General features: G+C 48.4%; 1 protein-coding gene across 1 annotated transcript in view; it reads right to left on the bottom strand.

Moving 5' to 3' along the window:
* Window positions 1-672: 672 nt before the first annotated feature.
* HGSNAT (heparan-alpha-glucosaminide N-acetyltransferase) overlaps window positions 673-22,327 on the bottom strand; it is a 44,864-nt gene continuing 23,209 nt past the window's right edge. Inside the window, 12 exon segments of the mRNA XM_047771751.1 lie at window positions 673-3,528; window positions 4,359-4,471; window positions 4,561-4,631; window positions 5,520-5,597; window positions 11,644-11,730; window positions 13,218-13,344; window positions 13,711-13,827; window positions 15,749-15,863; window positions 17,179-17,339; window positions 18,442-18,472; window positions 19,418-19,494; window positions 22,121-22,218. Coding sequence (XP_047627707.1) covers window positions 3,347-3,528; window positions 4,359-4,471; window positions 4,561-4,631; window positions 5,520-5,597; window positions 11,644-11,730; window positions 13,218-13,344; window positions 13,711-13,827; window positions 15,749-15,863; window positions 17,179-17,339; window positions 18,442-18,472; window positions 19,418-19,494; window positions 22,121-22,218 — 1,257 coding nt within the window. The 3' untranslated portion in view covers window positions 673-3,346.

The raw sequence follows: 22,327 nt of genomic DNA on the forward strand, positions 1-22,327 counted from the left end.
AGTAAAATCACAAGGTACAGAGGGACACCTGCTCCTTCCCAAGTGTAATGTCTGCTGGGCATGTGGCTGTTGTGATGGCAACCGGGTAGGCATCTCAGCCGTGAAGTGAGGGGGCTGAGCCTTGGGGCTACCTACATGAGGTGACTTCCTTATAACCTAGCCGCATCAAGAGTTCCTGCTGCTTACGGCTCAGGACCCCCTGACAGACGTACTCTCCAGGCTGGGAAATGTTTCTGGAGAGGCGCAGCCCAGCCTCACCTGCTGGGCTTCAGGATGACCCAGCTGTGATCACCCACGAAGATTCACTGCAAGAGAAGTGTTTCCTCAGTGTGACAGCTTACACACACACACACTCCAGATACACACCAAATTATATCAGTACTTAAAAAGAGGAGTTCCTGTTGTGGCTCAGCGATAAGGAACCCAACTAGTACCCATAAGGATGCGGGTTTGATCCCTGGCCTCGCTCAGTGGGTTCAGGGTCCGGTATTGCCATGAGCTGTGGTGTAGGTCACAGATGCAGCTCGGATCTGGCATTGCTGTGGCTGTGGTGTAGGCCGGCAGCTGCAGCTCTGATTCGACCCCTAGCCTGGAATCTTACATATACCACAGGTATGGCCCTAAAAAGAAAAAAAAATTATATATATATATGAAACAAACCACTACCACTGCTTTGCTTTAACAGGTGTTTATTTAGCACCCGCTCTGCATGAGGCACTGTGTTGGTGCCGTGAAGAACATGCAGGTGGACGAGGTGTGGCTCCTGTCCTCTGCAGACTCACTGTCCAGCATGGGAACTTGGTCATGGACACAAGTGACCGTCACACCAAGGCAGAAAGCAAATAATGCTACAAGATTGGCCTCCATCAGGTATTAAGAGAATCCAGAGGAAGAAAATATTACTCTGAGATGAGAATAAGAGATTACAGAAGGTGCCCTAGAGAACGTGACAGGTCAGATGTGGATGGGAGAAAACGAAAGGAAAAAGCAATCCAGGATGACAGCACTCAGAGGCAGAGGCAGAGGACCGCCTACCACTGCTGATGGAGGTGGTCAAGCCAGGACTCGTAGTGTGGGTCCAGGGCTGGGGAAAGACACCAGCGGGTATGATATGCTCGGCTCCATGGAGGATGCATCCATCTGTAGCAAAGCTGTAAAAGGAGGTGATTTGATCTGAACTGTTTTATGAAGCGTAATCTGAGGGTGACAGAGTGACTTTGGGGAAAGAGGCCGGCTTAAAAATGATTACAAGAGTCTGCACAAGCATAACAGGCAGTGACCAGGAGAATAAGATGTTCCAGGTGGGAGGTGGAGACAGAATTGAGAAGATTCAGTAACAACTAACCGTGGGAAAGGGTGTGAGATGTGGGAAAGACGACGGCACTTTTATACCAAGACGACCATCCACAGAGCCAGGTCAGTCCAAAGGCGGGAAGGTCTGCATTTGGGAAGAGACAGGGGAGGGGGCCTGGATGCTGGCGGGCATCCAGGGGTCCAAGGGCGGTCACAAGTTGGAAGGAGAGTTCAGGTAGAGATGGGGTCCCAGCAGGGACGACAGCAGATGCGGTGGGACAGGGCCCACGCAGAGGGTCCCAGGTACAGCCCAGTGCCACGTTTTCTTTCTCACAGGAAATTCCCAGGTACAAGGATGCATCCCATGGAAGACCTGTTTCTCGCTGTGTTCTCCAACAAGTCTTCATTCTGGTGATTCCAAGCAGGAAGTCTGCCTCCACTGCGAAGGGTCATTCTGAAAAGATTTACTCCGATGAGAGGTTTTTTGTTTTTTTTTTTTTTTAACTTTTCGTGGTCATTGATTTGGAAGAGTTTTCTGTAATAAAAATATTTTTCTAAGGATTTCAGAAAAGCCAGCGGTGCAGGCCACCCCACTGAGCCTCAGAGCTGGCGGGGAGGGGGGAGCCCAGCACCACCTCCCTTGTTGTTCAGGGACTTGCCTGACATCGCGCACGGCAAGGATGGCAAAGCAGGAGCCCAGGAGAGACCGCAAGCTCCTCTCTTCCTAGGGACAGAGGCTGGCCCTGGGGACCAGATACCATCCAGATACACGGAGAGAAAGGCCCCCAGGTAGGAGGTGAGTGGGTAGGCTGACAGGTAGGCACCTAAGTAGTTAACTGTAAGCAAGAGTGGCTGCAAATAATACATCTACGGTTTTAACTGTTTTTAAAATGGAGAAAAGGAGAAAAAACAGCTTCTGATAGAAAGGCATTTTGGGGGAGTTCCTGTTTTGGCTCAGTGGTAACAAACCCGACTAGTATCTAGAGGATGTGGGTTCAACCTCTGGCCTCGCTCAGTGGGTTAAAGATCCAGCGTCACCATGAGCTGTGGTGTAGGTTGCAGACTTGGCTCGGATCCTGCATTGCTGTGGCTGTGCTGTAGGCCAGTGGCTCTGATTTGACCCCTAGCCTGGGAACCTCCATGTGCCTTGGGTGCAGCCCTTGAAAAAAAAAAAAAAAAGCCTTTTTTGAATATGATCATAACTTTAATTCAACCTGGGTTTTTTGGTTTGTTTTCATTTTTTTGGCCAGGCCAGGGGTTAGATCTGAACCACAGTTGCACCTACACCACAACTGTAGCAACGCCAGATCCTTTAACCCACTGTTCGTGGCCAGGAATTGAACTTGCATCCTAGGGCTCCAGAGATGCTGCTGATCCTGTTGCACCACAGCGGGAGCCCCCACTCTGGTTTTTGATACAGCATCACTATGGTTGGTGCGTATCCTACAGCGTTTTCTCTAATTTGAGCCTTTTAAAAAATATGCTGTCATTCAATTAATAAAGTTTCTTCCCTACTGCTTAAAAAAAAAAAAAAAAAGGCTTTTTATTTGGCCCCACCAGTGCCCTACAGAGCTGAAAGGAAATCACTTGGACTTTCTTGAACTATTAAGCTGTACTTCACCAAAAATCTATTAGACTGCGCTACTGCACATACACCCAGTGAACGTCACAGTCAGCCATGGCGGCGAAGGTGGCACCTTGGTCGGTGTGGATATGCGAGGAGAGGCAGGTGCAGGCAAAGAACATCAGTGAGCAGCAGACTGTGGATTGTGTTGCCCATCACAGAAGCAAAATGGCCTGGTGAATTCCCTTTTGAAAAATTAAATGGGACGTTCCAAATGCATCCATTTCCATAGAAGACGGAGAAGACAAGACAATTACGTTTCAGGTACTTAAGTCCCACGTCCACAGGCAGATTCGCAGGAGCCACGTCAGCCTCCTTGTTGATAATCTGGAAATTCACAGCCCAGCCGCTGTTTTAACGAATGACTCCTTTTAATGATTCCCCAGGCCCTGTCATCTGCCAGTCACACATCTCATCTCAGCTGGGGCCTCAGATTTTCCAAAAGACGTTCTTCTTGTAGAGGACGTAGGCGATGAACACCCAGAGTGCAGTGGCGACTACGTTCTGCACCAGATGCTCCCTGTGGGACTGGCTGTCCCCCAGCCTCCACTGGAAGGGGAAGTAGTTGGCAAACACCTCGTGGCCCACGTACACCAGGATTGAGTTCATGCCTGGGGAGACACAGCGGTCATCAGTCTCACTCGGGAAATCTGACTTCAGTGAAAAAAGAAAAGGCGCCCGCTTCTGTTACGGGCTACCTCCAAAAGTAAGTGGTGTGTATCTTAGCTACTGAAGTGCAAACTATATCAAGAAAAGTATCAGAGGCGTTCCCACTGTGGTGCAGCAGAAACGAATCTGATTAGTATCCATGAGGATGCGGGTTCGATCCCTGGCCTCACTCAGCGAGTTAAGGATCTGGCATTGCCACATGCCGTGGTGTAAGTCACATATGCGGCTTGGATCCCAAGTCGCTGTGGCTGTAGCGTATGCTGGCAGCTGCAGCTCCGATGAGACCCCTAGCCTGGGAACTTCCATATGCCATGGATGTGGCCCTAAAAAAAAAAAAAAAAAAAAGTATTAGAAACTATTCACATTGGAGATGTAATTGTGGAATATTTAATCTGAAAGGAATGCCAGATTATTAATTTATAGACCAAAGAGACTATTATTGGACTCGGAGGCTCAGGCGAGTCATGAAATTATCTGCTGTACTCGTCTCAGGCGAAACCCTCGCATCCCTGGGGGCATCTCTCACGCATCAGGTGTAAAGCAGGCATTTCCATCAGAAAGTGCGGCCCCATTTCTGAAGCCTTCGGAACTGGATGACGTGACTGAAGAAGCCATCAGAGCATTGTTTACAACCCCACAACCTAAATGGTAAAACGAGGGGGTGCTGCCCGGGAACACACCAGGGACACCCTGCTTGGGCCCCCCTTGGACACACCCAGCCCCAGCTGCTTGCAGGTCCCCTCCTCCGCATGGCCTGGGGCAGGGGGCTCACCCGGGTAGAAGAACGGGGTTCCTGTCCACAGTCCCTTCACATCCACAATGGGGTACAGGACCAGCAGGATCAAGAAGGCAAAGGAGCTCAGCGTGGTGACGTAGGATGTGGACCTGGGGGACAGTGGGCGTCTCAGGGCTCCGGAGAGCACTTCTGATGTCAGCCCAATTGGATGTGCACATGACACGTCTGCTGTACCTACCAGAGATTTTTGTTCACTGGAATAAAGCCTTCATTTTCAGACGCTTTCGTCAAAGCAACAGAAATAAGCCCCTGTGAGGGGAGAGAGGTGTTAAAGTTTCTTACATCATCTCAGGAAACAATTGCAGGTCACTTTGCTGTACAGCACAAATTGATAGGACATTGTAAATCAATGACAATAAAAAATTTTTTTTAAAAGAAACCACTGTGGTTCACAACTGAAAAATATGAGCCACTAAGTTGCTTGGGGAGGACTGAAAATCGTGCTCGCCATTTTCTTTTAACTGGAAAAACATTTTAAAGTTGTACAACTGAGTTCCCTGTGTGGCTCAGCAGGTTAAGAATCCAACATAGTATCAATGAGGTTGCGGGTTCGATCCCTGGCCTTGCTCAGTGGGTTAAGGATCCAGTGTTGCCATGAGCTGTGGTGTAGGTCGCAGACGTGGCTTGGATCCTGAGTTGCCGTGGCTCTGGTGTAGGCCGGCTACAGCTCTGATTTGACCCCTAGCCTGGGAACCTCCATATGCCACAAGTGCAGCTAAAAAGAAAAATAAATGTTGTATAACTAAAACTATTCTCCAAAAAATACCTCTCCAGCATTGCTCTGAGCTGAAGGTAAATGAACAGATCAATGAGAATGAATCCTGGGAGGAAACCCACCTGCAAGGTCGAGGGTTGAAGGAAGAGCTTTATCTTTTGCTACCTGTGAACCTGTTATCATTGGCCTGGTCCTTCTGGAAAAGGTCCCAGAAACCCACACCCCAGCTCCATTTCTTCGTGCATGCGTGGATTTATTTATAAAACATTTTCCTGAGAATTGGGCTGTAGAGTTTTTTCCTCTCTGATACTCAGAGGAAGGATGTAACAATCATGACGTGACAGCTCTATCCCACTGCTGCCCAGTGTGAAATAAATGTGTGTGAAGAGAAGGAATTTCAGTGAAGAACATGGGTCACTCACCAGAAAACACCCCCAGGCGGCAAATCTGATCAGGATGCCTTTGGTCCGATCCTTGTAATACAAGAGTATTTTCCCTGCCTGCAGAAGAGAACACAGTGTGACCAAGAGACCCACTTACTTCAGATTCATCCACCATCCTAACCACTCAACAGACAGACTCAGCTGCAGGTAGTGGGGTCACAAGGAGAGTGAACGAGGCCCCTGCCTGTGGCTAAGTGCAGGCCGAGAGGCACAGGGACCCCTCGGGAGGGACGTGGGGGAGGCATGCAGAGGAGGTGCTGACCCGCTGAGGATATGGGCACAAAGCAGGACCAGCACTTGGGCAGGATGGAACAGCGAGCACGGAAGCATGTCATATAGGGAGAAACACAGCCTCCCTGAGGTGCTGCGGGTAGTTCAGAAGGGCTGGGGTGGGGAGAGGTGGGCCTGCAGGTCTTACTTTAAGGCACAAGCTTTTCTCCCCTAGGGGAGGGGAGCCAAGGAAAGTCACTTTTTCTCCCCACTTAACAAGGGACCAGCTCAGGCTGGCCTGCTGGATAGTTCTGTCTGGCAGGGACACAGAAGGGGGACAGGGGCAGGGTGGACCTGGAGGCTGGGAAACATTTTTAAAAACAGAAAAATCTGGGTTTGGCATAAAAATCCCCCCAAAGTAGGAATTAGCTTCTGAAAACGCTGAAGAAAGTGTCAATAATAATTTATCGGGGCTCCAATCAAGGTGGTGGAGTAGGACGTGGGACCCGCCTCCTCCCACAAATGCATCCAAAAATACATCTACTGGTGGAACAGTTCTCCCAGAATACAGAACACCTCCTGAGCACTAGCAGAAGACTTCAAACACCTGAAAGGACAGGAAAGACCTCCACGGAAGTGCGGTAGGGACGGAAGGAAAACAAAAGAGGAAACAGGACTGGGACCTGCACCCCTGAGAGGGAGCTAAAGGAGAGGAGAGGTTCCTGTACCCTGGGAAGCCCCCTCACTGCTGGGGGGATCAGCCGGGACTGAAAGGGAGCTTCAGAGGCTCAGAGAAGAGCTCAACAGCTGAGTTGTGGCGGGTGAGACAGAGACCAGCATGGAAGGCCTGTGCCACCGCCCTGCACACCCCAGCCTGATAGAAGCATCTGCTAGTACAGAGGTAGGGGGGAGAGGGAGGCTGGAACTTGGGGTGTAGAGGACAGACGGGGGAGAGGACTGGCGTTGGCTGCACAGAGACAGTCTGAAGGGCTGGAGTGTGGTACTGTTGTAACTGGCAGGGTTTACGGAAGAAGCCCAGACTCGTCATAGAGGCAAAGTGCCACTGTTAAGTGGTGCTTGGGTGGGGGGGGGGGGGCATAACAGCTTCTTTCTCCCTGGGCCAACCCCTGCCTCCACAGCTCCAGAGGCAGATGCCACTGGGTTGCTCACATGCAGAGACACGTCTAAAACCAGAGCTGAGCCTCAGAAGCCGCAGAGCTTAGGAAGCAGGACTGAAATCTCTCCCTGAGGCTGTGCAAGCTGCAGACTCTGAGTGGACAGTGGGTGCTCCCACGGATGGGATGGGCCTAGACTTAGCAGCTGTGGGCTTTTGTGGGACACATCTGGACCCGCTATGGGAGCGATAGAGGCAGCTCAGACCCTGGCCCAGCCCAGCCCTGGGCCAGGGTCTGAGCTGCCTCTATTGCTGTGCAAACGACTGCAGCCCTGGGACCTGACTTCAGGAGATCTGCGCTGGTGGCCTTGTGAAAACAATGAAAACACCACGGCCGATTGCTGGCATTCCCATGGTTGGGTGGGTCCAAGGGTGGTGCCAACAGTGTACTTTGTGTGCCTGCATAGTGGGAGACAGATGGCACAACAGAGCACACCCACAGGTGAACAGCTCGGGCAGAGGAATACTCAGGGGCTCCTCTCCCAGTGGGAGTGCTCCAATCCCACCTACCTCATGCTCCAGCTCATAAATGTAGCTCAGAAATGGAACTGGGGGCTTCTACCCTAAAACTAGGAGAACAAGATCTGGTCCCTGACAGGGCAGTGAAAACCACAGAGCAAAGAGGAGGTCCTGCCATATCCACTGCAGGCTCTGGTCACCACACCAGTCACACCTCCTACCAAGGTGATAATGACCAGCACAAACTGAAGAAAGGAGTGGCAGGCATCCACACTAAAAACAGCTCTTGCGTAGTTCCGTCATGGCTCAGTGGTTAACGAATCCGACTAGGAACCATGAGGTTGTGGGTTCGATCCCTGCCCTTGCTCAGTGGGTTAAGGAGTCAGCATTGCCAGAGCTGTGGTGTAGGTTGCAGACACAGCTCAGATCCTGTATTGCTGTGGCTCTCGTGTAGGCTGGCAGCTATAGCTCTGATTAGACCCCTAGCCTGGGAACCTCCATATGCCATGGGATCGGCCCTAGAAAAGGCAAAAAGACAAAAAAGTTAAAAAATTAAAAAAAATTAAACAGCTCTTGCAACAAAAATATTAAACCTACACAGGGACACTCCCCATAAAAATAGCCCTCCAGGACCAGCGTAAATAACTGCTTCCCCTAAACTCATACAGTAAGAAAAATATAAATTAAATGAAGACACATAGGAACCACTCCCAATTAAAAGGTCAAAAAATTCCCCTGAAAAAACAATGAAATAGACCTCTCAGTGTGATAGACACCGAGTCCAAACAGGAGATAAAAATATTGAAGGAATTAGGACTATTGATAAAAATGCAGATTACCATTAAAAAAACAAAGGAGCTAGAAATCATGAGGAGCCAAGATAAATTACAAAATTCATTTGCTGAAATGAAAGCTGAGCTAAAGATGATGAATAGCAGAATGAATAATGCAGAAGAACAGATAAGTGATCTGGAAGATAGAATAATAGAAATCATTGAATCAGAATGGTAGACAGAAAGCCAAATGAAAAAGAAAAAAAAAGTCAAAGTAATATAAAAAACCTATGGGATAATATAAAGTATGCCAACCTATGCATAATAGGCATCTCAGAAGGAGAAGAAGGAGAAAGGGGGATTGAAAATGTATTTGAAGAAATCATGGCTGGAAAAAAAAATAAGAAAGAAATCATGGCTGGAGATCCCACTATGGTGCAACAGGGTTGGCGACATCTGTGGAGCACTGGAACTCAGGTTTGATCCCTGGCCTAGCACAGTGGGTTAAGGATCTGGCATTGCCACAGCTGTTGGAGGGGTCACAACCACAGCTTGAATCTGACCCCTAGCCCAGGAACTCCATATGCCGTGGAGTGGCCAAAAAAGAAATTATGGCTGAAAACTTCCAAATCTAAAGAAGAAAACATCCAGATACAGGAGCCACAGAGGATCCCCAACAAGATGAACCCAAACAGACCCACACCAAGGCATACTATAATGAAAATGGCAAAAGTTAAAGAGAGGATTTTAAAGGCATCAAGAGAAAAACAAAAGGTTAGTTACAAGGGCATCCCCATAAGGCTATCAACTTATTTCTCTACAGAAATGTCACAGGCCAGAAGGGAGTAAATGGAAGGATACAGTCAAAGTTCTGAAAGGGGAAAATCTGCAACCTAGGATATTCTACCCGTCGAGATTAACATTTAGAGTAGAAGGGGAGATAAAGAATTTCTCATACAAGCAAAAACTGAAAGAATACTGCAATATCAAACCTGTCCTACAGGAAATATTGAAAGGTTTTCTCTACATAGAAAAGAGGTAAGAATCTATAGGAAAGAGAAAATCACAATTGGAAAATCCATTACTTACATAAGCAAGTACAAAGATTTGTTGTTGTTGTTGCTTTTTAGGGCTGCACCCATGGCATATGGAGGTTCCCAGGCTAGGGGTCAAATCAGAGCTACAGCTGCCAGCCTTTGCCACAGCCACAGAAACACCAGATCTGAACAGAGTCTGTGACCTACACCACAGTTCATGGCAATGCCCGATCCTTAACCCACTGACTAACGCCAGGGATCAAACCTGCAACCTCATGGTTCCTAGTCAGATTTGTTTCCACTGCACCATGATGGAAACTCTGACAAAGATTTTTTTTTTTTAATCAAAAAATTTCTGTGAAAGTGATGATAACCATGGTGAATAGCAAAAAGATGAACATGAAGATGTAAAAGAGGACATCCAAATCATTAATGTAGGGGAGGAAGGAAAGAAAACTTTTTTTTCCAAGAATGGGTTTGAGCCTATATGACTAAGGCAAGTAGATATAAAAAGGGGTTAACAAGCTTGAAAAACAGGTAACCACAACCAAAAAACATACAATAGATTCACAAAAAACAAAAGGAAGAGAACATAAGCATAATACAAAAGAAAATCATCAAGCTGCAAAAGGAAAAAGGGACAAAGAAGAAATATAAAATTAATAGGAAAACAAAGTTTAAAATGGCAATATACATCTATCAATAATTATCTTAAATATCAATGGACTAAATGACACAATCAAAAGACACAGAGTAGCAGACTGGATTAAAAAACAAAAAACCAAGAGTCTACACTATGCTACCTACAAGAGACCCACCTTAGGGCAAAGGACACACAGATTGAAAATGAGGGGATGGGAAAAGATATTTCACACAAATGGAAATGACAAGAAAGCAAGGGTTGCAATACTCAGATGAGACACAGGAGACTTTAAAATAAAGGCTGTAAAGAAAGATAAAGAAGGACACTATATAATGATAAAAGGATCAATACATGGAGAGGATGTTATACTTGTCAATATAGATGCATCCAATATGGGAGCACCCAAATAAATAAAACAAATACTAACAGACATAAAGGGAGAAATTGATAGAAATACAATAATAGTAGGAGGCTTTAACATCCCCACTCACATCAATGAACAGATCTTCTAGACAGAAAATCAATAAGGCAACAGAGATCTTAAATGATACACCATAAAACAATTAGACTTGATATCGTCAGGACGTTATATCCAAAAAAAGCAAAATACACCTTCTTTTCAAGTGCACATGGAACAGTCTCTAGGATTAACCACTTGCTAGGGCACAAAACAAGCCTCAACAAATTTAAGAGTATAAAAATTATTTCAAGGAGTTCCCGTCGTGGCACAGTGGTTAACGAATCCGACTAGGAACCATGAGGTTGCGGGTTCGGTCCCTGCCCTTGCTCAGTGGGTTAACGATCCAGCGTTGCCGTGAGCTGTGGTGTAGGTTGCAGACGCGGCTCGGATCCTGCGTTGCTGTGGCTCTGGCGTAGGCTGGTGGCTACAGCTCCGATCGGACCCCTAGCCTGGGAACCTCCATATGCCGCGGGAGCGGCCCAAGAAATAGCAACAACAACAACAACAACAACAACAAAAAAAGACAAAAGACAAAACAAAATAAAAAAAAATAAAAATAAAAATTATTTCAAGCATCTTTTCTGACCACAACAGCATGAAACTAGAAATCAACCACAGGAAAATACATGAAAAATTAGGAGACTGAAGAGCATGCTACAAAAACAACAACAACAACAACAGGGCACTGGTGAAATTAAAGAAGAAATTAAAAATGCCTTGAGGCAAATGGCAATTAAAACACAACCATACTACTCAGCCATTAAAAGGAACGAAATAATGGCATTTGCAGCAACATGAATGGACCTAGACATTATCATGCTAAATGAAGCCAGCCAGACAATGAGACACCAACATCAAATGCTTTCACCGTCCATGTGGAATCTGAAGAAAGGACAGAATTAACTTCTTTGCAGATACTGACTTACAGACTTTTAAAAACTTATGGTCTCCAATCCGGAATACCTAGAAATAGGGCTGACACCTAATAAACTGGTAATAAAAGTCAAAAAAAACAAAACAAAAAAAACTTATGGTCTTCAAAGGAGACAGTTTGGGAGGGTGGGGGGATGCACAGGGGTTGTAGGTTGGAAATCCTATAAAATTGGATTGTGAAGATCATTGTACAACTATAAATGTAATAAATTCATTGAGTATAAAAAAAAATTAAAAACACAAACACAACCATACAAGATCTATGGGATGCAGCAAATTATAAACACAATTTATCAGGCCTGAAATACACAGAAGATATGCTTCCAATTACTTATTTTAATCAAATGGTTTTGCTTTAGTGATAAATCAGTCATCCCTAACTGTCAGAAAAGTGCATCTGAAGGAAACAAATACCTGAACTCCTAAATATGCCATCAAGATGGAGTTGATGGTCCCCAGGATGCCTTCAGGGTCGTAGGCCACCTTGGTGTGATAAAGCACCTGAACAAGAACAAGAAGGCAGCCCTGTCTGCAGCAGCACACAAGCAACTTGGAGGCAAAATACAAACACAGGTGCCCCCAGACTCCACAGGTTTGTTTTTGATGCAGAAATTCATTGTCCACTTGTGGGAATTACAGGCAGAATGCTTTTTTTTTTTTTTTTTAACAATGATTCCAGCCTAAGAACGTGTATGGCATGTGACACTCAAGAAGGGAACAGAGATGTGAGCCTGGCCCAGCACAGCCACCTCAGCTTCCGGGGGCTCAGGAGATAGTGCTGGGCCCCGCACCCCCCAAATGATGCCTCTCTAACCAGGATAGAACATGTCTAATTTTCAGATTTAGTCTTTGTGGTCAACCCCACTGTAACATCAACAGCTTCCTTTCTTCTTTTAAGCAAATAACATTCAAAAATACATTCATATTGGAATTCCCATTATGGCTCTGCAATAATGAACCTGACGAGTATCCATGAGGACATGGGTTCAATCCCTGGCCTCACTCAGTGGGTTAAGGATCCAGCGTTGCCGTGAACTGTGGTGTAGGTTGCAGACACAGCTTGGACCCTGTGTTGCTGTGGCTGAGGCGTAGGCCGGCAGCTGCAGCTCCAATTCAACCCCTAGCCTGGGAACTTCCATATGCAGCGGGAGCGGCCCTAAAAAGAGGGAAAAAAAAAGTCCATATTATTTTATTATTAAAGAAAAGTGTTACTGTAGAAACTGTAGAAATCTGGAACTACACATTATAGTGAATGCCAGGGGACAGGGGGCATTATGGCACCACACTGCTACCCAACCCCCCACCCTCTCCACCCCCCCCCCTTCAAGGACTATGGCAGCCACAGCCACCAGAGGGGACTAATGGCCTGAAGCTCTCAGCCACCTCTGGCTTTGTCCCTACTGAAGACAGCTGCCTCTGCAGGAGGTACCACCTTGCTGGGACAGCTCACATCCAACCCAGGATGTCAAGGGCTGGACCCCTCGCCCCACTGACAGCAATTCTGAGGGGCCACCTCATCCTCCAGGAGACCAAGCAGGGCCTTCATTGCCAGGTGCCAACCCCAAAGCACCACCTGGCAAACCTCCCACAGGGAAGGTCTGCCCCAGGACCTGAGATGTCCAGGGAGGCACTAGGCTCCATGCTGGATGCCACACATTCTCACTTTAAAAGCCAAAGAATGGTTTCCATTCTTCCCACAACCTGCATTAAATTGACATCCCTAGAGTTGGTCAGCTTTGGAGTTCCCTGGTGGCCTAGCAGTTAAGGACTTAGCATTGTCACTGCTGTGACTCGGGTTCAGTCCCTGGCCCGGGAACTTCCTCGTGCCACAACCATGGCAAAATAAATAAATGAATAAATAAAGTCAGCCAACTCTGCAGAAAAGATTGGTTTCCATCCCGTTCTATTTCATGGACCAGCTCCAAGTTGGCCCTTTCTCTCCAGAACCCCTAAGCACCCAGCTCCGAGGACGAGGCGGGCTCACTCACTGCTGGGGAAGGGTGCTGGTAAAGGTGATCGTCCCCCAGAAGCAGGCGGTCAATGTAGCCAGCAGCTCCTCCGGTACAATTTGGATACTTGCCCAGGTCGCCAATGCCGCCAGGGCCCAGATAACCCCTGGGGGATCGAGAACATGAACTTCACCAACCAGACTTCAGAAGGGAGGAGGGAACATGCTGGCGATCTGCACAGGCCACCAGAGACCCTTGCATACCTGGCAACCCGACGATCTCTGGGCGCCCCTGACTGGACAGCAGCCCACACGGAAAGGCCCAGGAGAGACCCAGCTTCCTCCACACCGACTCCCAAAACCTCACAGAGACAGTCCTCCCACAGGCACCAGCCTCCCCTCCCACATGAGGTACATCTCAGGAGCAGAGAAGAAGGGAACTCTGGACGTGGGAGCCCTGACCGCCACAACCCAGGGGCTCTGACTCGGCAGAAAATGACATGCAGAAAGGGCATCCCCACGGGCTCACTCACGTTGGGCAGCTGGGAACAGGTAAGAAGAACGTCAAGGCCAGCCAAACACCTTCCAGCACCAGCACAAAGAGCCACTGGGGCCAACTGGATGTGACGTCCAGCAGAGAAAAGCAGCTTCTCTCCTGACCAGGGCCGCAGGGTGGGGATGGGGGGCAGGAGGATAAAACACATGTGAACTAAAGGCAGGTGGAACGGGTGTGAACTAACACATAGCACGCATACTGGGAAATTGCCAGGCATGCTTCTCTCGGCCCTTACGGCAGTAACACAAACTAGCTGCATGTTTGTTTCACATGTAGTATGTGGTCTAGAGGTTTCCAGCTCTATGAAACATCACAGTGAAATGTCAGGTAAGAAATCAGTGGACAGAAGTTCCCTGGTGGCTCAGTGGGCCAAGGATCTGGCATTGTCACTGCTGCGGCACAGGTTCAACCCCTAGCCCAGAAACTTCCACTGCTGAGGGTGTGGCTAAAAAACAAAAAATCACAATTCTACTCCTATATCCAAGATATTTGAAAAGAGATGTTCATACAAAATCCTGTACATGAATGGACAGGGAATCATTACTCACAACAGTCAAAAGGTGGAGACAAGTCAGATGTCCATCAACTGATGAATGGATACAAAATGTGGTATATTCATAAAATGGAGTATTATTCAGGAATAAAAAGAAATCAGGCACTGATGGCATAACATGGATAAACCTTGAAAAATATCATGTTAAAGGAAAAAAAACCAGAATCAAAAAGCTACCTACAATTCTATGTGTATGAAAGGTCCAGAACAGGAAGCCCTGGAGACAGAAATTAGATCAGGGGTTCCCCAGGGGTGGGAGACCTGGGCGATGGGGAGCAACTGGTAGTGTGGACAGGGTATTTTGGAGAGTAATGAAAATGTTCTAGAATCAGACAGTAGTGATGACTGACTCTGAATATACTGAATTCCACTCAACTTTACACCTCAAATGTGTGAGTTTTATGGTATGTGAATTATATCTCAATAACCCTTTTTTTTTTTTTTTTTGGCTTTTCTTAAAAAAAAAAAAAACAGGTCTTAGTTTCACTGATCTTTCCTATTGATTTTCTGGTCTCTATTTCATTTATTTTTCCTCTGATCTTTATTATTTCCTTCCTTCTATCCCTACCTCAGCTCCTTCCCTCCAAGTTAAACCTTGGCAGCACTTTATAGACACAAAAACATTCCCAGAGTTTGTGTATCTTGTACCACAAAGAAATGTAAAAATGGGCAGAAATGCCCCCAAGAGGCTGAACCAGCAAACCAGACATGATGTTATTTAATGTCATCAAAATGCACTTGATTAAAAGAAACAAACATTTATTAGGAGGGTAGCTCTCATGTTGTGCTTTCTACCACAATAAAAAAAGATTGACATAGGAGTTCCCTGGTGGCCTAGCAGTTAAGGATCTGGCATTGTCACTACTGTGGCATGGGTTCAGTCCCTGGCCTAGGAACTTCTGCATGCCACAGGCAGGGCCAAAAAAAAAAACCTGATATAATCTTTTTATATTAAGTATTAAGTAAGAATAACTAATTGAAGGAGTTCCCACTGTGGCACAGTGGGTGAAGAACCTGACTGCAGCAGCTGGGATTCAGTCCCTGGCCTGGGAACGTCCATATACCATGGATGCGGCCAGGAAAAAAAAACAAAACTGGAGTTCCCACTGTAGCTCAGCAATAACAAACCAGACTGGTATCCATGAAGATGTGGGTTCAATCCCTGGCCTTGCTCAGTGGGTTAAGGATCCGCTGTTGCCTGTCTCAGACGCAGCTTGGATCTGGCATTGCTGTTCCTGTGGCCTAGGCTGGCAGTTGCAGTTTCAATTCAAGCCCTAGCCTGGGAACTTCCATATGCTGTGGGTGGGGCCCTAAAAAAAAAAAAAAAAAAAAGAAAAACTATGAAGAGAAAAAAGAATGCTTTTAACTAACAGAGTCTGGTACTCTCATCCTGCAGTCAGAACTGAAGTTCTAACAGCTCTACAGGGACACTTCCCCCTTGCTGAAAGCAGGGTTTCTCAACGAGGCGCAGCTCTCAGGCACAGGCTTGGCAAAGAGCAGCTCCAACACCACGACCACAAAGTAGGTCACCCCCAGCTGTTGGAGCACGCCAGGGATGCCTGCCTTCTCCCAGGACACTGCAGGAGATACCAGAAGGGGGTGTGAGCCAGCCTCCTCACTTCCCCCCACTTCCCCCTAAGGGAAGAGAACACCTCACGTGCCCTATGTCTTTTTCAGCTCCTGAAGGTGGAAGCCACGAGGTCAGGAGCTCGAACACCCAGGAGCGGGCCAGCGGGAGGCTGGGCTGAGAGCAAGGATCCTGCTTGGTTTGGGGATAAAATGGGGATGCCCCCAGCCCTTAAGTCACCCCCCTGGCCTTTGCCATCAGCAGTGTGCATTCAACTCCCGCCATCCAGCAGCAACCCACAGACCCAGCACAAGTCAGGTACCTACAGCCCTGCGAGTCACCCTATGAGGACCTCCACATGGGTCTTGCTGGGAGCACCAGCCTACTCTCTGAAGAGCCATCAAGTCAGCTTTTCTGTGCCCCCTCCCCTTATAACCTCACCCCCTCTTCTTCTCTAAAGTCTGGTGCCTTCTGTGTGACAGGTTCATCTGGCCACCAGCTGGGTAACTTTGTCCTCTCTTGCTAATGACACTGTCAGTCCCTTGAGGACAGTGACTAGTGTCTTCCTGGATCCTGACACTGGTCCCAAGCACAGGGCTCACATCCTCCCCGCAGCTCCCTGTGCCTCCCACACGCTCGGACAATGACAGAGATGTCACTCCTTCCTGGCAGCCGGGGCAGTCCAGGTGATGAGCAGGTGGGCTTGTGAACAAAATAACAAAACCCCAGCGTGGGAGGGAGGGTCTGAGCTCCAGCAGCCTAGTCTGGTCCCTACCCTGCCTGCCACCACTACACTCGGAGGGAGACCCTCACTCGCCCCCTGTCACGCAGTCTCCCTTTGTACAAATGAAGGGTGTGAGGGACTCAGACGCACCTCCTGGGTCTAAAATTCCAAGACAGTAATACCCGAAGTCGGGGAGTTCCCTTTGTGGCTCAGTGGAAACCAATCTGACTAGTATCCATGAAGACACAGGTTTGATCCCTGGCTTCGCTCAGTGGGTCAGGGATCCGGTGTTGCCATGAACTGTGGTGTAGGTCACAGACATGGCTTGGGTCTGATGTTGCTGTGGCTGTGACGTAGGCCAGCAGCTGTAGCTCTGATTTGACCCCTAGCCTCCGAACTTCCAATATGCCCTGGGTGCAGCACTAAAAAGACAAGCAAACAAAAAAATGCCCGCAGTCACACATGCGTTATATATACTTTTCTGTTAACTGTTCTTTTGGCAGGTCCCTGAGATGCAGGAACTACATCTCTTTCAAATTATAACATGTATTTCCCCCATTTCAACCTGAATCTATTCTGGCAGAGGGAAAAAAATAATTACGTGGACCAAGGCAGTAGTTGGGGTTCACAATGACAATTCCTAAGCAGATTAACAGGAAACTCCTCTACACAATTTTCCCCAGCAATCTGAATTTGGAACATCCCCGCTGCAGGATGGAAGTCATTGACAGAAAAATCGAAGTTCCCATGATAAATACAAACCTACAACAACAACAGCTGTTACTAGGTGGACACTTCCAGTTGCTTCTGTCTCCGCATTATTGGTATTTTATAACCCACTGCACAGGAGAAGCAACATGTGATTTTTTTTTTTTTTTTAAGTAATCACTGGAACAACATCAGGGAGTTCCCTGGTGGCTCAGTGGGTTGAGGATCTGATGTTGTCACTGCTGTGGCACAGGTCCAATCCCTGGCCCAGGAACTTCTGCATGTCATGGCCCAGCCAAAAAAATAAGTAAATAAACAAAAACAGAAATATCATCAGGTGAGCAGCAGGGGAAGAATCACACATTGGGCTGCTGTGTGCCTTCATATCCTGTCTTAGGAGGAAATCCTTGCAACTCAGTGCAGTTTCCAGGAACAACCCTCCCATTTGGTCACCAAAGACAGGCTGCTATGGGGAGTTCCCACTGTGGCTCAATGGAAATGGACTAATATCCATGAGGACGTGGGTTCAATCTCTGGCCTCCCTCAGAGGGTTAAGGATCCAGCATTGCCATGAGCTGTGGTGTAGGTTGCAGACTTAGCTCAGATCTGGGCTTGCCGTGGCTGTGGAGCAGACTAGCTGCTGCAGCTCCGATTCGACCACTAGCCTGGGAACTTCCATATGCTGCAGGTACGGCCCTTAAAAAAAAAAAAAGCAAAAAATAAATACATAAAAATAAATTGTAACTTACTACTGTCACAGCTTGTCACATATTTCTCAGAATTCCCTGATACCAATACACTGCCTTTTCTTTAGGAGAGACGATTCTTACACTAATTTTTCAAAATTAGTGGTTTTTAACTACACATTGAGAATTCCTGATTTCCTACAAGATGCCAGGATCTTGTCTATCACCTCCACACTAACAAAATGTTTCCACCAAAGTCACTCCTCTTTTATTTGCACATGTCTTATATAAGCGCGAGGCCAAGCGGGAGTGTGCTTCTGGAGCACGGCTTCCAGCAGGAACTGATAACCCATGGGCAGCACAGGCCTGTGGCCCGGAACTCAGGGCTACCGTGGGGAAAGTCCAGCATCAGCTGAAAACAAAACCCTACAGACAGGCCGCAAAGAGCAGGTGGCGGATTTGCAACTCACCATGGGAAGACGAGGTCAGCCACGGGCAGCCCTGCGGAAACACAGGCAGGCGGTGAGCAAAGGACCTGAACATGGGTGATCCCTCCCCTGGGTGGCTTCCTGCTCCCACTGAGGGGGAGGGACTCCTGAGAGCCCGGAGTTGGGACACCTAGGCAGAAGTGTACAGACAGTGTGCTTTTTTTTCCCATTTTTTTTTCTTTTTGGGCTGCCCCATAGCATATGGAGTTCCCAGGCCAGGGATCAGATCTAAGCCGCAATTGTGACCTAAGCCACAGCTGCATGGATCCTTAACCTACTGTGCCGGGCTGGGGATCAAACCTGTGTCCTAGAGCTCCCAAGATGCTGTGTGCATCTTAAGCAGCAGTGTGCTATCTTAAGCAGCGCTATTCAAAATCCATCCTAGGGAGCTCCCCAGTGGCCCAGTGGTTAAGATTCGGTGTTGTCACTGCTGTGGTTCAAGTTCAATCCCTGGCCCAGGAATTCCCACCTGCCAAGGGCACAGTCAAAACAAACAGAAATCCATCCTAAACTGACCACCGAGCCATATTCACAGCCCAGCCCACAACACCCCAGGGGGACCATGAGCAGGACGCCCATGTGGCTACCCTATAAAGCAACAGAGATGTGCTCTTGGGGCTAGTACAGGTGACTAGGACGGCTCGGCTGCAGGTGACACATGCTGCTCACCAGGTGCCCTACCGTTTCTAAGGCAAATCCATAACAGGATGAGGGCCATTTACAACCTAGTTCCTTCTGTAGAGCCCTGTGGCTCCACAGCTGAGACCTTCCAAGACTCAGTTATACTGAAGCATCTCCGAGCCAGACACCCAGAAGGACAAAACCGAAAGCTGACTGAATGATCTCAGAGGCCTCCCGTGGGGACTGCTCTCTGGAGCTCTGGGGGGTGCCCAGGGTTCTCCCACCCACTGTGCTTGGGGCCCCACGTGAGTAAGGCTCCCTCTAAGCAGCATCTTACCATTCCAGCTGGCATGCTTGAAGTACCAGTACTTCCCCCCTTCGTAGTTGACAAAGACCATGAGGATGAGCGCTATCCTGCAAAGCAGACAGAGACGCACTCTCAGGGCTGGTGTGGGTGACAACGATGGCCCAGCTGCAGGCGACATGTTCTGCTCACCATGTGTCGTCACGATACAAGCAGACACCGAAAGAGCGAGAAACTACCACCTCAAATCACTAGTTAGGACCCCACACTAAAGCACTGCTACAACATTTCCAACATGGTTATCTTTTTTTCTTCTTTTCAGGGCACACCTGTGGCATATGGAAGCTCCTGGGCCAGGGATTGAAGCGGAGCTACAGCTGAGGCCCATATGCCACATCCAAAGCAATGCGGGATCTGAGCTGTGGCGTGACCCATACTGCAGCTCATGGCAATGCCAAATCCTTTAACCCACTGAGTGAGGCCAAGGATGGAACCTACATCCTCACTGATACTAGTCAGGAGTCAAGTTCTTAACCCACTGAGCCACAACAGGAACTCCTAGACATGATGTCTTAAGAAAACTTTATGCTAACACTAAACCACGTAACTTGAAAACAGCAAAGCATTCCCCATCACTCCGTTTTGTGCTAATTCTTTGCGTGTCTCTGGTTAAAGACCTGTAGCAGGAGGGGACAGTCTTTAGGGTTAAGCCCTCGGCCCCTCTCTCTAAGGGGCCATTCACCCTGGGACAAGCCTCCCATCAGTTCTCTGTGAAGGAGGGAGACCCCGTAACCCGGGAGCCACAGGCAACACAATGGTGAGTAACATGCATCACAGCCCCTAACTGATCCTTGAAACATCTTTGGCACTTAATCAATGTCAGCTCCTGTCCACCTGTGAGCATCTCTGAACGAAAGAGGACGACAGATTCTGCAGGAGTTCCCGTTGCAGGTCAGCAGGTTAGGAACCTGACGTAGTGTTCATGAGGATGTGGGTTCGATCCCTGGCCTCACTCAGTGGGTTAAGGATCTGGCATTGCTACAAGCTGCAGAGTAGGTCAAAGATGCAGCTCAGGAGTTCCTGTCGTGACTCAGTGGTTAACGAATCTGACTAGGAACATGAGGTTGCGGGTTCGATCCCTGGCCTCGCTCAGTGGGTTAAGGATTCAGCATTTGCCGTGAGCTGTGGCATACGTCGCAGACACGACTTGGATCCCGCGTTGCTGTGGCTCTGGAGTAGGCTGGCAGCTGCGGCTCCGATTGGACCCCTAGCCTGGGAACCTCCATATGCCAAGGGTGCAGCCCTAAAAAGACAAAAAAAAAAAAAAATGCAGCTCAGATCCTGTGATGTAGGCCTGCAGCTGCAGCTCCAATTCAACTCCTAGTCTGAAAACTTCCATATGCCACAGATGCAGCCCTGAAAAGTAAATAAATAAATAAATAATAAAATAGATTCTGCATATGCTGTTGTATGACACTAATTCTGCAGAACATGGGGAACAAAGACCTTAATGCGTCAGTGGGGTCATTTGCAGGAACTCTGGAGCCCACCTGCCAGGATTCAAAACCCACCTAGTTCCTGAGGGACCTCAGGCAAGTTACACGGTGTTGCCGTGAGCTGTGCTGTTGGTTGCAGACGTGGCTCAGATCCTGCGTTGCTGTGGCTCTGGGTAGGCCGGCAGCTACAGCTCTGATTCAACTCCTAGCCTGGGAACCTCCATATGCCGTGGGAGCAGCCCTAGAAAAGGCAAAAAGACAAAAAAAACAATACTTCAAGTCCCTGTTGTGGCTCAGCAGTAATGAACTCGACTAGTATCCCTAAGGACACAGGTTTGAACCCTGGCCTCACTCAGTGAGTTAAGGATCCAGTGTTGCAGTGAGCCGTGGTGTAGGTCACAGACAAGGCTCGGATCTGGTGTGGCTGTGGCTGTGGTGGAGGCTGGGAACTTCCATATTCAACCTCTAGCCTGGGAACCTCCATATGCTGTCGATACAGCTCTTAAAAAAAAAAAAAAAAAAGACTACGTACCTCACAGGATCCCTAAGAGATAAAATAAATGAGGATAAGTTGGAGTGGGGCCGGGCACACAGGGAGGACCCGCTGTCAGCCATCGCTAGGACTAGTATCATTACTGAGGTTGGTCCCTGGCTTCAGGGACACACCAGGAGCTCTGGGGAGGCTGGCCCAGAGCTCTCAGGTTGTCACAGGGTCTACAAGGCCTCAGTGGGTAGGAACAGATGACTTGGCACCTACGTATTTCTTTTTAGGCATACAGTTATAGGCTTTCTGTTCAGAGTTTGGTCCTGGCCTTTATCCTTGACCCAGAATTAGAGAGTAACAGCTATCCCCTGTGACTCTGGGTCTGCTATCCAAAGGGCCTGACGCTCCAGCTGCCTGGCCAGTGCGGGTGAGGAAGAGGGCAGCCACCTGCCCACACATGGGCCCACAGGAAGCTCTGTACTAATGTGAGAGGCTTCTCAGGTCCCCATGGAGCCTATTCTGGCCCCCCCACCCCCCTGTTCCTGCCTAGGGACACGTCACATAGGCTCTTGGGACAGCTTCCAAGTCAGGAGCAGCTGCTGATTTATCTCTACAGCAGGAACTCCTTTCTAGCCCAGAAAGTAAACGATTCATCAAATGCCTTAGGTTGGCAGTGTGCGTATGTGTGAACCTGCCACCTGAGGTGGACTGTGCGGCCCCCCTGCCCCCCGCTGGGTCCCCAGGGGCCCCACGTACCCCCGGAATGTGTCCACGCAGCGGAGGCGCAGTGGGGCCGCCGACAGTCGCCAGGCCTCGGGTTGAGGGTCAGCTGCCCTGCTTGGAGAGCCCAGCTCCTTCCGGAAAAGGGGAGAAAGACCAGATGGTTCAGAATGCTAAAGTGTCAACTACACTTTTCTGGTTTATTAGGGAAGAAATGAGCAAAGTGGAAGGCAAGGATGGCTC

Source organism: Phacochoerus africanus, chromosome 3, assembly GCF_016906955.1.
Source record: "Phacochoerus africanus isolate WHEZ1 chromosome 3, ROS_Pafr_v1, whole genome shotgun sequence".
In the NCBI taxonomy this organism is placed as follows: domain Eukaryota; kingdom Metazoa; phylum Chordata; class Mammalia; order Artiodactyla; family Suidae; genus Phacochoerus; species Phacochoerus africanus.